General features: G+C 46.5%; 1 protein-coding gene across 1 annotated transcript in view; it reads right to left on the bottom strand.

The window, feature by feature from the left end:
• The window catches only part of LOC128064446 (ATP-binding cassette sub-family A member 9-like), a 62,626-nt gene that overhangs the window by 38,855 nt on the left and 6,196 nt on the right, over nucleotides 1-17,575 (bottom strand). Inside the window, exons 3-17 of the mRNA XM_052657146.1 lie at nucleotides 16,584-16,791; nucleotides 15,340-15,504; nucleotides 14,495-14,598; nucleotides 13,700-13,926; nucleotides 11,883-12,024; nucleotides 11,455-11,640; nucleotides 9,834-9,981; nucleotides 9,234-9,402; nucleotides 7,229-7,290; nucleotides 6,383-6,493; nucleotides 5,551-5,726; nucleotides 5,244-5,363; nucleotides 4,387-4,525; nucleotides 3,511-3,601; nucleotides 146-285 (exon numbers count right to left, since the gene is read on the bottom strand). Of these exons, the coding sequence (XP_052513106.1) occupies nucleotides 146-285; nucleotides 3,511-3,601; nucleotides 4,387-4,525; nucleotides 5,244-5,363; nucleotides 5,551-5,726; nucleotides 6,383-6,493; nucleotides 7,229-7,290; nucleotides 9,234-9,402; nucleotides 9,834-9,981; nucleotides 11,455-11,640; nucleotides 11,883-12,024; nucleotides 13,700-13,926; nucleotides 14,495-14,598; nucleotides 15,340-15,504; nucleotides 16,584-16,791 (2,188 nt within the window). The remainder of the gene's footprint in view (nucleotides 1-145; nucleotides 286-3,510; nucleotides 3,602-4,386; nucleotides 4,526-5,243; nucleotides 5,364-5,550; nucleotides 5,727-6,382; nucleotides 6,494-7,228; nucleotides 7,291-9,233; nucleotides 9,403-9,833; nucleotides 9,982-11,454; nucleotides 11,641-11,882; nucleotides 12,025-13,699; nucleotides 13,927-14,494; nucleotides 14,599-15,339; nucleotides 15,505-16,583; nucleotides 16,792-17,575) is intronic.

The raw sequence follows: 17,575 nt of genomic DNA, 5'->3' as shown, positions 1-17,575 counted from the left end.
AATATTCATAAATAATAACAGTCATAAATAATTCACAGTGCCATGTACTTTGCAAGCAGCCGAAGGTCAGCCATCATTCCGAACACCACGGTGATCGCACACAACATTATCACAAACAATTCTGAGGTCTCTCGCATTCTGTTACCTGGAAATTTGTTTGTCCTTTCCAAAGGCAGAATATACGCCAGCTTTTCTTCACTTCGGGCTGTTAATTTGGCATCGGGGATGTGGTGTTTAACAATCGACGTTACACTGTCTGGGTCACACGTCTCATTCAGATGCAAACTGATGTTTAAAAAGAGTAGGTTAAGGCTGTTCTTATCCAATGCCACCTATACAAAGAATCCTAGCTTGTGTTTGTCGCTTCATTAACACTTATGAGACAAACCAGTATAATCTAACAGAGGAAGCAAGGCTTAAAAATATCAGTGTAGCCCACGCTGCATAATCTACAGAACCTGCAGAGGGAGGAGCATGAAGGGAAGCTTAAGGGCAGGAAAGGAGACTCAGGGTTTGTTATTCGGCAGAAAGAGATAACCGGCTCCATCTTGACTGGGGTTAGACGGGGGAATGGCGATTTTGTCTCCATCTGTTCAAAATCTCAACTTTTGAATTCTCTCTTTGCAGTAAAGTATGAGTTCTACAAAACAGGGAGGAGGAAGTAGGAACAGGGAGTGTTAATTTGCTACAGTCATTAAGAACACCGCTATCGTGCCCTATGGGTCCATATTCCAGATTTAGGCCTCTGAGCATCTATTTTCTACTCCGTGATTGGAATTAATACTCAGGTCTCCAAGAATTTTGGAAGACATAACAAAACACAGTATGTGTGGAATCATATAGGTCTTGGCAACACGTAAACCTCAAAATATGTTAGCTAATTTTATCTTTTGGTGGGGGGGGCAAAATTTATCCAAGTCAAAGTTGGTCCATCTTCTTGATGAGAACATATAAAGGTCTTTATGAAATCATTAGATTTAAGAAACCCTATTATTGGTCATATCCACTGACATTTACCAAGGCTGGGACTTGCCTAGAGGTCCAGTGGCTGGGACTCCATGCTCCCTCCCAATGCAGGGGGCCCAGGTTCAATCCACGGTCAGGGAACTAGACCTCATGTGCAGCAACTAAGACCCGGAGCAGCCAAGGAAATAAGCAAATACTAAAACTCAAAGAAGAAGTCAGAGACTTTATCTGACACTAAAAAGAAAAAGAACCTCACTGAGGTTGTGCAATGACAAGGCATCGTAATGGACTTTGGTGAGACCAACCCCCAAAAATCAGTTGTAGCTGAAAGTATTCTGAGTTTATAAGACCCTGTGTGACTCGCTCTTCAGGATACCAAACAGGGAGAATGTGGTGCCTTCCCTAAAGGCGCTGGGGGCATGACAGAGATACAAGCAGCCCATAACGGGAGGAAGGGGGAGGGACGCTGAGCCAAACCGGCTGAGCAGCTGGTTCCTCGTCAGGTAGTCTTTCAAAATTTTTAGCCTTCACTGCAAAGTAGGTATTGTTGTTTCGCCTTTTTAACTGAGGATCAAAGAAGTTAATTAAGATGCCTCAGGCAACAATTCAAAATAGTGCTTTCAGGGTTGTAGTCAAGAGGATGCTTATTGTTCAAGAGAATTCAGAGAAGACCTTCAAGAGCAGGTAAGATGTGAACACGGTTAAAATGTGATGGAGGAAGAATCAGCACACAGACGTCCCACCTTAAGCAGAGTCAAGACACTTCAGTGTGGGCCCCCCCTGAGGACAGCCTGTGTTGGTTTTAGTTGAGGCATTTATTCAATCAAGTCTTGCCCCCAAATCATGGTGGATCATAAATTAGGTCAAGTTAAACACTTGAGAGTGAATGATGTGAGATCCATTTAACCACTATGCAGTGGTTAATCACTATCCGGTCAAAGCTGTGGTTTTTCCAGTAGTCATGTACCGATGTGAAATTTGGACCACAAAGAAGGCTTAGCACCGAAGCACCAATGCTTTTGAATTGTGTTGTTGGCGAAGACTCTTGAGAGTCCCTTGGACTGCAAGGAGATCCAACCAGTCCATCCTAAAGGAAACCAGTCCTGAATATTCATTGGAAGGATTGATGCTGAAGCTGAAGCTCCAATATTTGGGGCACCTGTTGTGAAGAGCCGACTCATTGGAAAAGACCCTGATGCTGGGAAAGATTGAAGGTGGGAGGAGAAGGGGAAGACAGAGGATGAGATGGTTGGATGGCATCAGTGACTCGATGGACATGAGCTAGAGCAAACTTCGGGAGATGGTGAAGGACAGGGAAGCCCGGCGTGCTGCAGTCCATGGGGTCACAAAGAGTCAGTCCCAACTTAGGGCAACAGCAAAGTGCTCGGAGAGAACAATGTGGGGTCCAGGTAGCCGCTGGGGATGGAATGACTTGAATTACTTTTTAAGAAACATTACACTTAACTGGGAAGTATAGGGAGTAATTTATATCACATCTATAATCTTGGTCCAAATTGCAATGTGGGAGACTGGGTTTGATCCCTGGGTTGGGAAGATCCCCTGGAGGAGGGCATGGCAACCCACTCCAGTATTCTTGTCTGGAGAGTCCCTTGGACAGAGGAGCCTGGTGGGCTACAGTCCATGGGGTCCCAGAGAGTTGGACACAACTCAGTGACTAATCACAGTATAAATGACGTGAGAGTGGGCAGATTATTAAAATTCTTTGACTTGTCAAAGAAGCATAATAATACCATCTTTCTAAAGTTATTTGGAGAATTACGTATGATTATATGAGGAGCCTGGCATGCTGCGATTCATGGGGTTGCAAAGAGTCAGACATGACCGAGCGACTGAACTAACTATATGAGTATTGCATATGTGAACATCTTTGGACGTGCCTAAAATATAGTCCACGCTTAGTGATAGACATCACTTAATAGTGCTAAAAGGAGACAGGACAAAACGACAGGGAATAAAGTCAGGGAGAACAGAGAAGAAGCTACTGAAACGGCTACGACTGGCAAAAATAAGCATTAGAAACAGGATGAGAGAGAGGCTGGAGTGTCAATAAATTTCTCTTAGCAAACACTGGGTTGTGAACATATTTTCCAGATACTATTTAAATCTCACTGGTGGTTGTTATTTCGTCGCTAAGTCATGTCCAACTCTTTGCGACTCCGTGGACCGTGGCCCACCAGGCTCGTCTGTCTGTGGGATTCTCCAGGCAAGAACACTGGAGTGGGTTGCCATGCCCTCCTCCAGGGGATCTTCCTGACCCAGGGATCCAATCGCGTCTCCTGCATTGGAGCCGGGTTCTTTACCACTGAGCCACGAGAGAAACCCACAGACTTGGTTTAATCATTCGTATAGTCTCAATGTCTGCAATCCCATAAATCATTCATTCTAGCTAAGAAAGAGAGCAGTTGTTTTAACACAGCTCTCTTGAAATGGTCTTACTAATGGAGCAACCTACGTTAACATGCTACCGGTGACGTCACGTCCCTGACATTTCCAGCACATTCTAACATACAGCAAGGGCTGTACCTTAGATGGTAGCCGATGCCCCATCTCTTCTTCAGGAATAGAGAAGAGCCCGCACACTTCAGCCTTCCGTTGGACATAAACACCTTTCTATCTAAGTTGGAAGAATGAAATAAATTGTATTCAGAGGTTGTTTTTTCACTATTTATTAAAAAAAAAACACCCAAATTCATGAACAAACAGTGTATTTTAGGAGCACCACTTGCTAACACAGGCACATCCTAATTCTGGCCATAAGTAAGCCACGTTCTTCGACATCTGATAAATCAAGTGATATGTTAGTTTATTCTTGAGTAAACTAAATTCTTCTAATTTCTTCAAAGAATTTTTCTAAATTCTTAGAAAAACTGTCATACACTAAAAGGATGGTTTTCAAGTCAACTGTTATTCCAAATAGACTGAATGTGTGTGTGCATGCTCCGTTGTATCCAACTCTTTGGGACCCCATGGACTGTAGCCCACCAGGCCCCTCTGTCTATGGGGATTTTCCGGTCAAGAATACTGGAGTGGATTGCCATTTCCTTCTCAGGGGATCTTCCCGACCCAGGGATTGAGCCCACGCCTCTTGCGTCTCTACACTGCAGGCAGACTCTTTATCACCGAGCCACCTGGGAAGTCCCCTTCATACAGGATGAATCATAACACATCTTCGGGAGTATGCTTTGTATTTTACATCAGGTGAGGTGCTTTGCAATAGGATCGGAATCCTTGCTGGGACAATGCCCTCCGGGATGAAGACACTCAGATCGGTCAGAGGACCGTCCTCCCCCTTGGCTCGAGGGAGCCACATGCTCGGAGCTGGCCCGGAACCTCGCTACACACGTTCCGCCCGGGTCCCTAAGTCGTCATTGAGATACACGAAGGAAACCCAAAGCTCACCAGCCAGGACATCAGCCTCATCCATGAACGGGGTGCTGAAGAGGACCACGTGGTCTGACTTCCTCTCTCGCAGGAGGTTCCACACCCGGTGTCTCGAAAGAGGGTCTGACCCCGCAGTCGGCTCGTCCAACAGCAAAACCTGCCCGGCAGGAAAGACCCTGAAATCGCTTTCCCCGTTCGTGCGGGCTTCTTTTAAAAAGCAATATACGGTGAGTCAGGAGATCAGGATGGACTCTATACACACCGGGTGTGAAACAGACAGCTAGCGGGAAGCTGCTGCACAGCCCAAGGAGCTCAGCTCGGTGCTTGGTGGTGATATAGAGGGCGGGGGTGAGCATGCAGGTATGGGCACGGCTGATGGACACAGTTGCAAAGTGTAGACTAACACCGCATTGGAAAGCAACTATATCTCACTAAATAAGAACACCCCAAACCAATTAAAAAAAAAGAAAAAGAACAAAAAATGAGCAATATACCGCAAACTGGTGAGCATACAGCTTTGGACTGCGCGGGCCTGCATATTCGTGGGCGGTTTCCACTGCACACCACACGCACGCAGTCCCAGGCTGGATGCACTTGCAGAGGCGGGACCATGTGTGCTGACGGCCGACCGGAAGGTTCTACTAGGATTTCCCACCATGCGGAGGGTTGCTCAACGCCGCACCCCCCCCCGCCCCTGAACCCTGCACTGTTCAAGACTCAACCGTACTTGCAAAATTATTTAGGAGAAATATTTTAGCACTTAACTCTTCATTGGAACAGTTCTCTTCCACCTATCAATTGCAAATTAGATGTGATTGCACACCACAGATTCGCAACCCTCCACCTGATTTCACCAGTATTTCAGGTCGACTTACCCGGGGATCTCCTAAAATGGCAGTCCCAAACGTCAGTTTCCTTTTTTGTCCACCGCTTAGATTTTGAGCAAGAACGTCTTGAATGTTTCCCATCTCCAGATCCTGTAAAACCCGTTGGACCTAACAAAGGATATTGAGTCCAAGTTTAGACTGTTTCTCTTAAAGACACTATCACTTTGCTGTTCATTGCAAAGGGCCTTTTGGATCTTTTGACGATGAATTGTGTAGAAATAACACAAACACATTTAGGATTTTCTAGGTAAGCAGTTCCATTCTCGTGGCTGTGGCAGCTAGCGTAGGCATCTACCTGTTGCTCCACTTCATGTGGCTGAATCCCTTTTATCTTAGCAAAGAGCCTGAGGTTTTCTCTCACGGTGAGGAAGCCAAATTGCACGTTGGCTTGTGGACAGAAGCCAGTGAGCTTGCTGATGTATTCTAGGTCAGCCACTTCTGAAAGTGAGTGATTGTAGATGGTGACGGACCCTGGAAGGGAAACAGTCAGCCTCAGGATAAAGATCCAGGTCTCGTGTGAGAGATTTTAAAATGGAAAGCAACATGTGTCAATACTAAAGTCCTTTAAACATTATAACAAGATTATTACAAGGCTTTTAAGTTTACTTGGAAGAAACAATAATGTGCTCAAATAAAAATAATGTGTTCAAATACAGGCAAGGCATAATATCTGGAATATCTGTTCTTAATAGCGGCTGGGACAGCGTGCCAGTGAGACACCATCGCTAAATCACACTAGGCTACATATAAGGCCATTCCATTACCTTCTGAAGCTTCTACTTTCTCAGACTTTCTTTATCCATATATATTCCTTTTACCTAAAAGGAGTACTGTACACGCTTGATGAATTAAAACTTAATGTTTACCATACATCCAAGCCCATTAGGGAGCAGAAGAGCTACTTATCATGACCTATTTAAGCCACAAAGATTTTCCTAAATAAGTTCAACATAAATCTGTCAAATAATAACTTGGAGGGCCTTCTGAGGATCCTGTCTCAAGTGCCTGAGTGCGGCTACTAGCTGATGAGACTGCTTGCTGGAGCTCGTGAATGTAACAGTGAGCGGATGAAAAGCACAGTAGGCTCGCTCGCCCGCCCTCCTGTCGTGCCGTGACTGTCTTCTCACCTGACATTGGGGCCGACAGTCCGCTGAGTATATTTAACAGCGTGGTTTTCCCAGCTCCACTGTGTCCGAGGATGCCCGTGATCTGGCCTTCGTATATGTCCAATACCAGGCCTGGCGTTATTCCAAGAAGATGACACTCAGGGCCTACACGGTAACTTTACAGTCTCTGAAACTTTTATAAATTCTCACAGCATCTGTATATTTGGCTAGCAATACTCAAAATAAAACACACCCCCAAATTCATTCCTTTAAAATTGCATCTTCTGGGACTTCCCTGGCAGTTCAGTGGTGAACTCTGCCTTCCAATGTGGGAGGTGTGGGTTCAATCCCAGGTCAGGGAGCTGGGTTCCCACATGGACTCCCAGCAGAAAAACCAAAAGGTCAAACAGAAGCAATATGTAACAAACTCAAAAAAGACTTTAAAAATGGTCCACATCAAAAAAAATCTTAAAAAGTAAAACTGCACATTCTATGATACACATGGGACACATGCAGTGTTGTCATGATATATATTATCTGATTAACAATTTTTTCAGTGAAAGCAATCTTGTCATTAAAGATAGGCTGACTATAATAAAGACAGCTTTAGGGTTAATACCATGAGTTGAAAATGAACAGTATTGCGCTATCCTGTATCTTTCAAACCCATAAGATATCAGTGGTACATCTGACTTCCTAAAATTATTATAAGATTTTGAAGTTTACTTGGAAGAAATCATAATGTGCTCAAATAAAGGCAATTCATGGTATCTGAATATCTGTTCTTAATCGTGACTGAGACGCTATAACAGTGAGGTACTGTCGCTAAATCACATCACTAGGTTACATATGAGGCTATTTCATTACCTTTCAAAGCTTCTACTTTCTCGTGCTTGCCTCTTCCATATGCTTTTTTGAGATTTCTTATTCTGAAAAGAGAGGAAGACGTTTTGAGCAAACAGTAGAGGTGGACAGAGAATCCATGAGTCAAGCCGCCGAGGCTGTCAGGAAAGCTGGAGGTCCTTTTCCTTCACGCAGGTCCGCGGGCAGACAGAAACCTCTCGGCACCTCATCGGAGCCTGACTCCATCCTTGTCACAGGCTGAGCAGCCCACTCTCTGCAGGCAGCATGAGTCCATGAGTGCCATGAGGACGATGAGAAGTGACTGGCCCAGAGGAAGCGGGCGATGAGACGGTGTGTAGAGGACCTGCACTCCAGTGGAGGACGAAAGCAAGCAGTGAGCCCGCAAAGAGACACGCCGGCTTTGGGGGTCAGACCACCCTGGGTCAAGTCCCAGAGTCGTGTGCCACGCACACCATCCATGGACTCAAAGCTCACTGTGGACTTCATCTGCACGACCTTTTTTCCACCGCGGCTTCTAGCGACACATTGCAGGAGATGCAGGTTTGGTCCCTGGGTCAGGAAGAGCCTTTGGAGGAGGGCGTGGCAACCCACTCCGGTATTCCTGCTTGGAGAATTCCATGGACAGAGGCCTGGTGGGCTACAGTCCACGGGGTCACAGAGACACAACTGGGCGACTAACACACACACACACACACACACACACACTCACACACACACACTCTCACACACACACACTCAAACACACACACTCACACACACTCGCACACTCACACACACACATAACCTGTTGTTTGCAGCACAGGGCATACCACGGAGCAAGGCCTGTAGCCCAGGGTTGCCGACTCATAGCTCAAACTCCTAAACTATCTCGTGATCAGATATGTGAGGGTGTCTGCCCCCAAGGCCTCTGTTCATTCTGGGGATGTTTTTCCCAGAGCATAGAGCTGCTCTGGCTAACTGTAACTCACAAATCATCAAAACCCTGCTCCCCGCCCACTGGGGAAGACAAAATGCCTCCTGACCATTGAGGACTTTCTACGCCTCCTCCGACGGCCCCTGACTCTGGCCCAGACACCGGAAGGGACATAAAAATTCCAGTTTGCAGGGAGGTCACGGTTCCCGATGACAGTCCTGCTACACCGGGAGTGAGAGGATGCCGCTGTTTGGTGTCTGTTCATACTGGACCCTGTTTTCAAAAGTCACTATTTAGAGACTGTACGTATCATTAATGTTCAGAGTTAAAACAGGCCAGTGGAGGCGGTGAACCAGAAAGGTTTTGTTTAGGTGTGAGACAAAGGCAACATAGATGGGCACATTTTGAGCAGAGATCCAGGGAGCTTAGGTGCTTCTGGGGGTTTGGAAATGGAGCCGTCAGGACTGACTACTGCACACACATTATCTCAGAGGGAAGATACACCCGCCAGAGCGCCCCTGGCTCGGGTTTGCTTCCCATCTGCCCTTGTCTGTATCTGCTGCTTCCTTCTGGTCTTATTAATCAGGAAGCAAAAGACGAGAGATAAAGTGAACTGCAGAGAAAAGGGGGCTCAGAATAACAAAGATGAGGACTGCGTCTGTCGTTAAGGGAAAGGACAGAGAAAAGGCAAAAGAAAAGAGAGGGGATGACGAAAACGGGGATGTGGAGGTTATCACCTCACTGATGGATACCGTCCTGTCGTAAGACATTAGTAAAAGCAAACGCGGACAAGATGAGGAGGCGGAGTGCTGTTAGGAGCCAGGCTGGCCTTGGGAATCCCCAGGTAGTCCAGTGGTTAGGACTTGGAGCTTTCCCTGCCGAGTTCCCCTGCTCTGTGAGGAACTAAGGTCTTGTAAGCTGCATAGCGGTGTGGCCCCCCCAAAAACGAGTGTAGGCTTTCACGAGAGTAGCATCCTGGGATGGTGGGTACACAGAGGCACTGAGAGAAACCTCTGTCCCCACCCCGATCTTGCCAGATAGAGCTCTGCTCTCAGACCTGCTCTCCATTTCAGCCCCACGTGATATTTTCATTACCTGATGGCTTCTTTCCCGTGGAATTCGGGAGACACTGGTTCAAAAGAGTCGTTGGATGGAGAACCTGGACCGATGTCATTCTCGAGGGCCGCACGATCAGCCCTTCGGCGTTGGAACCAAGAGGAGGACTTGAGGAAAAACCAGGGAGGCTGCTGACGTCCGTATTCAGCTACATGGACAGGCGGTGAGGAGGCACTGGATCAGTCACCTCCGTGAGCGCTAGAGCCGCCAGAAGACGGTCCCGGCAACCCGTCTGGGAAGGTTTAGAGATTCCTCAGACCCAGCACCAGCAACTAGCATTCTCTGGCCAGTTCTGAGACAAGCACTAACAGTGTAGTTCTCCTGAATCCATTGTCCTTAATCTATAAATTATCCTTAATCTATAAGTACCTTTTTCTTAAAGAAACCATCTAAAATGTTATGGTAGAAAAAGACCTTAGAAAGTGATATTAAATGCAGAATACCGCTGAGGCTTATTTTAGAAACTTTGGTGGGGGGGGGGAATGCTTGATAATTTATATCTAATATGTTGCAGACAGTTATTTCAAACAAATAGAAATGAATGAAATTGTGTTGAATCACAATCATGCTACTACTTACTGGGCAAAATTTTGTCCAAATACAACGTCAGTACCAAATAGAGAAGAGCATCAAAAGCCAGCATGAAAATAGTAGCTATTATGAGGTACTGGTCGTTTGGAGAATCTGAACGGATGTTAGAATTCACATCGTAGTCCAAGTGAATAAGCTGGAAAAAAAAGAAGATACATGTGTGGAATCGGAAAAGGATGACCAGAGCATTAAAAGTTATATTGTCTTATTTCTGCTAGACACTGGAGTTGAAAAAATAAATGAAACATGATTCTGCCTTCATAGAGCTCTAAGCTCTTGGAAGATACAGGAAGGGAACTAACCACAGGCAATTCAGGGAGTAGTGCAGGTGGTACTCAGGGTTTAGAAGGCCACGGTCTGCAGTAGGGAAGTCTTCCAGGCAGAGGTGAAAACCAGGAAGCTGCTACTGGAGCTGGGCTGCCTGGGGGCTTCATCAGGCTGACCGTGGAGGAGAGGGGGCAGTTCTAGAGGGGGGACACTGTCTGAGAGTGAAAGGGAGAGGGCTGGAGTACTTTTGCAGTCGGGCAGAAGACAGAGAGTAATTTCTTAGTAGAGGTGTTTGTGACCCCATGGACTGGAGCCCGCCAGGCTCCTCTGTCCATGGAATTTTCCAGGCAAGAATACTAGAGTGGGTTGCCATTTCCTCCTCCAGGGGATCTTCCCAAGCCAGGAATCAAACCCAAGTCTCTTGTGTCTCCTGCAGTACAGACCGATTCTGTATCACTGTGCCACCTGGGAAGGTTTTTAGATTCCCCCTAGATAATTCACACAACACTTACCAAAGGTTAAAATGCCCATTTGCTTTTGTAAAGGTGCACATTGAAAAGACAGGAAAGGTTTTTCTTTCTCTCTCTCAGCATTATCCGTTTTCTTTTAGATCTGATTAATATAGACTGATACCCCATTACTGGTGTGGTCAGCTTTTACTTTTATAGGGCTGTCCCCCGAAAAAACATTTATTTCATTTAATGCTCAGGAAACATGACCCTTCCTGTTATCAGCTGTATTCCAGTTCCCTAGAGACGTTGTTAAGATTCACTTATTTACGTCTTCACGGCTGTGCTGGGTCTTCACTGCTGCGGCAGGCTTTTTCTAGTCGCGGCGAGAGCGGGGTCTACTCTTCACCGCCGCGCAGGGGCCTGCACGTCGCTGAGCGCCGGCTCGGGAGCGCAGGCCCAGTAGCTGTGGTTCCCGGGCTTAGTCACTCTGCGGCGTGGGGAACCTTCCCAGGCCAGGGATCGAACCTGTGTCCTCCGCGTTGGCAGGTGGATTCTTAACCACTGGACCCCAGCGATGTCCTAGAGCACATTTTTCTTTCTTGGCTGGCCAGTTCTATACGAGACTGACCTCCTCTCAGAAAATTTAATTCTAGTTACAACATCGTAACTCGTGCTTAGTCGCTTCCCTGGTGGCTCCAACGGTAAAGAATCCGCCTGCAAAGTGGGAGACCTGGCTTTAATCCCTGGGTTGGGAAGATCCCCTGGAGAAGGGAACGGCTCCCCACTCCAGTATTCTGGCCTGGAGAATTCCACGACAGAGGAGCTGGACACGGCTGAGCGACTAACACACGCAATAAGTGAAATAGTGAAGTAGTTTCATGAACTCTTACCTGGGCCATTCCAGCAGTGAAAGCAAAGGGGCTGAGAAGACATAAGATCCACTCCAAAGCCGCAGGAAGGCGTCTGTACAAAGCTGTGAATCCCAGGCTCCCCCAGAAGACAGTGAGGAGGAAGACCACCAGCCCCGTAAGGAAGGGCTTCTTCACCAACACGCTCGTCAGGAAAGCTAACGTTATCTGAAAGGAGAGGAAGGCTCCAGGTGGTCCACAATCCGCTGGGAATCACCAGAGGCATAATAGAAAAGAATTTCACCACGTAGAAGTGTATTTCATCATTGCCCCCTACCTCTGGATACTGTCTCATGCGAAGACTCAAATATTGCAAACAGAACAGAGGCCATGTGAGCAGAATCAGTGAGAAATGGCTGGTAGGCTTCTCTGAGCAAGAGTTCAGAGAGAGAGAGAGTTCGCCAACTCACCAAAGACAGGCCGTAGAGGAGAAAGAGGGTGAAGGCCACCGTGAAGCCCGTCAGGACGACCACTGGGGCACAGGCCACTATCAGAGCCATCAGAGCGGCCGTGATGGAGATGGAGCCGGCGTACATCAGACCCCAGGACAGCCTGGCGGAGAAAGAAAGCACCAGTTCAAAGTGCCGCTATTCCATCCACTGATCCATTCATTTCTCAGCAGCTGTCTTGTGAAGCTCGCCATATACCAAGAGCAAAGGAACAGACCATCTCGTAAGTCAGAAAACTTCTCTGCCCCTGAGCTTCATCTTCTACTGGAGAAGGTAGCAATTAAACAAGTTAATGGGTAAAATAGGTCGCTAATTTCAAAATAAGACAAATAAACTGAGATCAAACCAGCCCATCCTAAAGGTGATTCAACCCTGAGCATTCATTGGAAGGACTGATGCTGAAGCCCCAGTACTTTGGCCACCTGATGCAAAAAGCCAACTCAAGGGAAAAGACCCTGGTGCTGGGAAAGATTGAGGGCAGGAAGAGAAGGGGGTGACAGAGGATGAGATGGTTGGATGGCATCACCTACTCAATGGACAAGACTTTGAGCAAACTCTGGGAGAGACTGGAGGACAGAGGAGCCTGGTGTGTTGCAGTCCATGAGGTCACAGAGAGTCGGGCACGCTGAGCAACTGAACAACAACGAAGCTGGACATTGTAACAGGAGTAAATGGGAGAGGTTTCCATGGAAGACATTTATGATGATGATTTGCCAGTTCTGGACCTCCTCTTTCAGTAATTACATAAACATCATGGAACAGAGACCAAAAGAAACAAAGCGGATGATGAAGCAGGGATCAGCAAACTTTCTCTCTGAAGAGCCAGACAGTAAATATTTCAGGCTTTTCAGACCGCAGTCTCTGCGGCTGCGGCTGCTACTCGGCACTGCCTTCGTAAGACAGAAGCAGTCGCAGGCAACACAGCCGTCTGACCGTGGCTGCCTTCCACTAAACATGTATTTGTAGATGCTGAAATTTGAATTTCATATAAAAATTTGGTGCCATAAAATACTATTGTTCTTATGTAAAAGCCATTCCTAGTTTTTGTTGTTGCTGTTCAGTGGCTAAGTTACGATGGACTCTGTGACCCCCTGGACGGCAGCACGCCAGGCTTCCCTCTGCTTCACCAGCTCCTGGAGTTTGCTCAGATTCACATCCGCTGAGTCGGTGAACCCATCCAACCATCTCACCCTCTGCCACCCTCTTCTCCTTTTGCCTCCAATCATTCCTAGTTTTGTAAAAACAAATGGACCACTTAGTTTGCCAACCCCTGACACAGATGACTAGGTCTAGACTGAAATAGACACATTTATACACAGACATCGGATATAGACAGATACACATATTTAGATGGAAATGAAGATAAGTTTTGTTTGTCTTTTTATTTTTATTTTTATTTTTTTTTTGAGATTGATTTCAAAGAATCAGGAAGAAAGCTTCTTTATAAGGGAAAGAATAAGCTCTCCCCTTCTATGAAGCTGGTTTAAGCTTTCTCTGCTAGACTGTACCTATCTGACCCTGAAGGTAGTTACTTATTCTGTTTAAACGTCCTTATCCTCTGCTGAAAAATGATGAGATAATTAAATGAAGTGCTGTGTTTTATGCGTTTAATGTGGCCACTGGTTTGTAATGGAACCTACAGGCCCATTCACTCCATTCCTACACAGGGCACTATTTTATGACAGCATCAGGTTTAGATATGAGACTTTACAGGTCTAGGGGGTCCAACCAGCTAACTTGCTCTCTGTTGCAGGATGGAGCGTAGCCATGGGGTTTACCAGAAGGCTGACTCTCGAAGTCCCATCACTGCCATCACTGGCTTCACGAATTGTCTTTCTTGGGTCACACTGACTGATACGTAGTATACGGAGGCAGAAAAAGAAATAACGCAGAAGAAAATGAAAAAATCAGTCATAACTCCTGCTTGGGCAACAAAAGGTAGTATCTTCATGTTTATACCAGTCACTGACATCAGTTTTTCCATCACCGAATGATTCGTTGTGATCTAAAGACAGACATCAATGAACACAGTGTTAGCACTAAGCTAATTATAGCCTCATGCGTGTTGTGTCAATTACAGAAGTGACGCACATTCACTCCACATTCGATCTTATGTCCATCACGAGTCGTCCCCTTGTAAGTCCTGGAATATACTAGATTTTGTCTCAATTCCTTAGAATATCCTTACTAAGAGTGGGTAAAACTCTACACACGCGTGAAGCCACTTCTGAAGTGTCACTTTGGTTAGTCACTCTTCTCTGACACATCTCACCAGAGGATCCTCTGCCTGTGGCCTGCCTCACCATCACTCCGCTCCATGACAGAGCCGGAACTCTCACTACAACTGTCTATCCATGTCTCTGTTCCCCACGACCCAGGATCCCTGGAGATCGGTGCCTGCGTTCTACGTCTTCCTTAACCGTCAGTGCTCGGTGTGAGGTTTGGGTAGAGTAATAACTCACTGTGCTGTTCCGTATTAAGTGACTAAATTAATTAAATGACAAATCCATTCCATCGCCCTCCGTGAAAACCAGATTTTCAAAGCAGTTAGTTTCCTTGGTCTCAGTACTCACTTCTATGATGGCAGCATTAATAGCAGCTTGAAAAGCTACAAAGCCTTTTTCCCAGAACAAAGAACCTTCACACATGACACTTTCATCCATTACTTGACAATGAGCTTTAGGGGAAAAAATGAAAAAAGAAAACACCTATTATGATGAGATGGTGCAGACTGGGATACAGGGAAAGTCAGAATTTCAAAAGTTCCAAAATACAGTCCTGGTCCACAATAATACAACGGATGGTACGGGTTCCCAGGGGGGTTCACCCAAGGAGAATAGACCAGGCATGCTTTATCAGTGTTCTTAAGACCCGCTCTCAACAGCTATTCATTAAATCATATCATCCTTTCTCTCCACCCTTTCTCTCCGAAGTCAGAATTTTCAAAAGTTCCAAAATACAGTCCTGGTCCACAATAATACAATGGATGGTATGGGTTCTCAGGCGGGTCCACCCAAGGAGAATAGACCAGGCATGCTTTATCAGTGTTCTTAAGACCTGCTCTCAACAGCTTTTCATTAAATCGTATCACCCTTTCTCTCCATTAGTTGAGGATGTTTTGTTGAGTTTTGTTCTTCCATTGCTCAAGGACGACTCTTTTGATTGGAAATCATTGAGCAAGAGCCTTTTCTTGAGGTTTTATTTAGGAGAAACATAGGAATGATAGCAACATGATTTCTTAAAAAATACACTTAAGATCACAGGCTTGATTTAATAAGGATGACTCTCACGTATGTTCGGAAATTAAACTTTATGCTGCGTATGTTTGTAGCAAGCAGACATCTGCTGTTACACAGGCCTCCTTGTGGCTAGTGACGATATAGCAAAAAATAGATTTTGTTTCCAATAGGAAGGTTACCTGAATGGTCTCTGTGCTCCTTCATCGTGGGGATTCGATGTCCCCACAGAAACTTCAAATGGTATGAGAAGGTGTCGTTAAAGATGACTCTCACCGCGTCTGCAGAGTAGTTTAGCTCCAGCTGGCCCATGCTCTGCTCATCAGGCCAGCCCGAGATGGGCCTTCCTGCCGAGCGAGAGGAGGGGACGGGGGTGAGATCTCTGTGTGGTCCAGAGACAGCGCTGTGGCAGCCTCACTGTCCCAGCCTTGGCCCCTCCGCTCTGCAGGGACCGCTGCTGTCCTCTGACAGGGTCCCTGTTCTCTCCTGGGGTCCGCCAGAGACCCTACTCCCACCCCTGACGTTCTGAGGTCGCAGGAGGCGCCTCGTCAGCTAGTTTTGTTGGACACGCTGCCCTTGGTTTTGAGGCAGGAGATGGATGGGCCCCCGCTGGAGCAGCGGAGACAGCCGCTGCAAAGCAGCAGGAGGGAGGAGAAGCGGAGTCCTGTCTGCGTACGAGACAAGACACCGCAGATTCCTCTCCTGGGAGGTCAAAAGGGAGTGACGTCAGCCTTCCCGTAGGCCTCATCACCAGACTCCGTCTTGGCCGACAGAGGCGGGCACACGTGGGGGCACCAGAGACAGGCCAACGCGACTCAGGCTCGTGCGGAGTCGTGTCCGACTCTGTGTGACCTTGTGGACCGAGGCCTCCAGCTCCTCTGCCCGTGGGATTCTCCAGGCAAGAAGCCTGGGGTGGGTTGCCATGCCCTCCTCCAGGGGATCTTCCTGACCTGGGGATCTTCCTGACCTGGGGATCTCCCTGACCTGGGCATCTAGCCCGTGCCTCCTAGACTTCCTGCGTTGCAGGCAGACTCTTTAACCACTGAGCCAAGGAGGAGGCCGAATACAGACTTAGAACCAGGCAAAGCAAGGTGATCGGCCAGAGGAAACCCAGGAGTATCTAATTACAAGGCCACGCTGTCACCACCTCCCAATCTTCCCAGAGTCTTCTCACAAGCATATGTCTGAGTGGTCCTGGACTGTCTCATTTTGATAAGGACTACAACGAGGATCACCTTTTTAATATAAAATTTCTTCAATAGAAGACTAGTAAGCAATAAGAAAATCTCCTTGATACTCGAGAGGAATATGAATTAATGTTAACTAAATCTAGATACTTGAACGTTGAACAGTTTATCAAAGAAATTGCAAATGAATTGGTGTATTTTGCAAATAAGGAAATTACCACGAACTGCCTAAAACGTACCTTTTATGAAAGGGGCAGAAGCCAACTTGTTCATTATCTCCTGGGTGGTCTTGGATTCAGGAGCAAAGGCGATAACGTAATCAGAATCATTAAAATTATCTACACGTCCCAAGTCCACAGAGGGCAGTTGAGGGAAGTCATTAACTTGGTGCAAATTAGAGGAAAACAGGTGAGCAAACAGCACCAGAAGGCAGGAGAAGAACGATTCCTACAGAGCAGAGAGAAAAAGGGAGCAAGTCAGCAGCTGTTCCGCCGCGGGCTGAGCGGAGACGAGCACGCCGAAAGCTCGTAATTCTGTTGCGTTGCTCGGGCATTGTTTTTTCCTCTCTTCCAGTGCTTAAGTTTTCGACTTTCTTTTGTCCTTTAATCTGCGTATTTTGAAATATGCACATCATCCATCAAGACAGAGTTGCAGTGTCAATTCCAATCATAACTAATAATTTAAGTTTATTTATTTTAATGCAAGTGTTAAAGGCTGGATTGCTTCATGAATGGTCGTGTTGACCCCTGAGTGAGAACGGCAAAGAAATGTTCATTGGAATGAAATAGACAATCCGCCTCCATAATCAGGAATGAAGCAGTGTATTTATGTTCTGCTGCCCCAATGCAAAAGAAGATAGCTCCAAAAACGTTGCTTCATGAAAAGAATTTTAAAAGCCTTTGTCATTGTGATGGCATTCTGGAATTGGAAATGTACTCCGAAACATTGCTTCCCGAACAGACTTTTAAAAGCCTTTGTCATTGTGATAGCATTCTTGAGTTGGAAATGTGCCAGAATTTCAAATGCATTTGAAATCTGATAAGAACACACTTTATTGTTCAGTTATAGGGATCAAACCCAGGTCTTCTGCATTGCAAGTGGATTCTTTACTGTCTGAGCTACAAGCTGCTGCTGTTGCTGCTGCTAAGTCGCTTCAGTCGTGTCCGACTCTGTGCGACCCCACAGACGGCAGCCCACCAGGCTCCCCCGTCCCTGGGATTCTCCCCAGGCA

Source organism: Budorcas taxicolor, chromosome 19 (genome assembly GCF_023091745.1).
Source record: "Budorcas taxicolor isolate Tak-1 chromosome 19, Takin1.1, whole genome shotgun sequence".
Taxonomy (NCBI): Eukaryota; Metazoa; Chordata; class Mammalia; order Artiodactyla; family Bovidae; genus Budorcas; species Budorcas taxicolor.
This window is presented reverse-complemented; position numbering and strand designations above follow the sequence as displayed.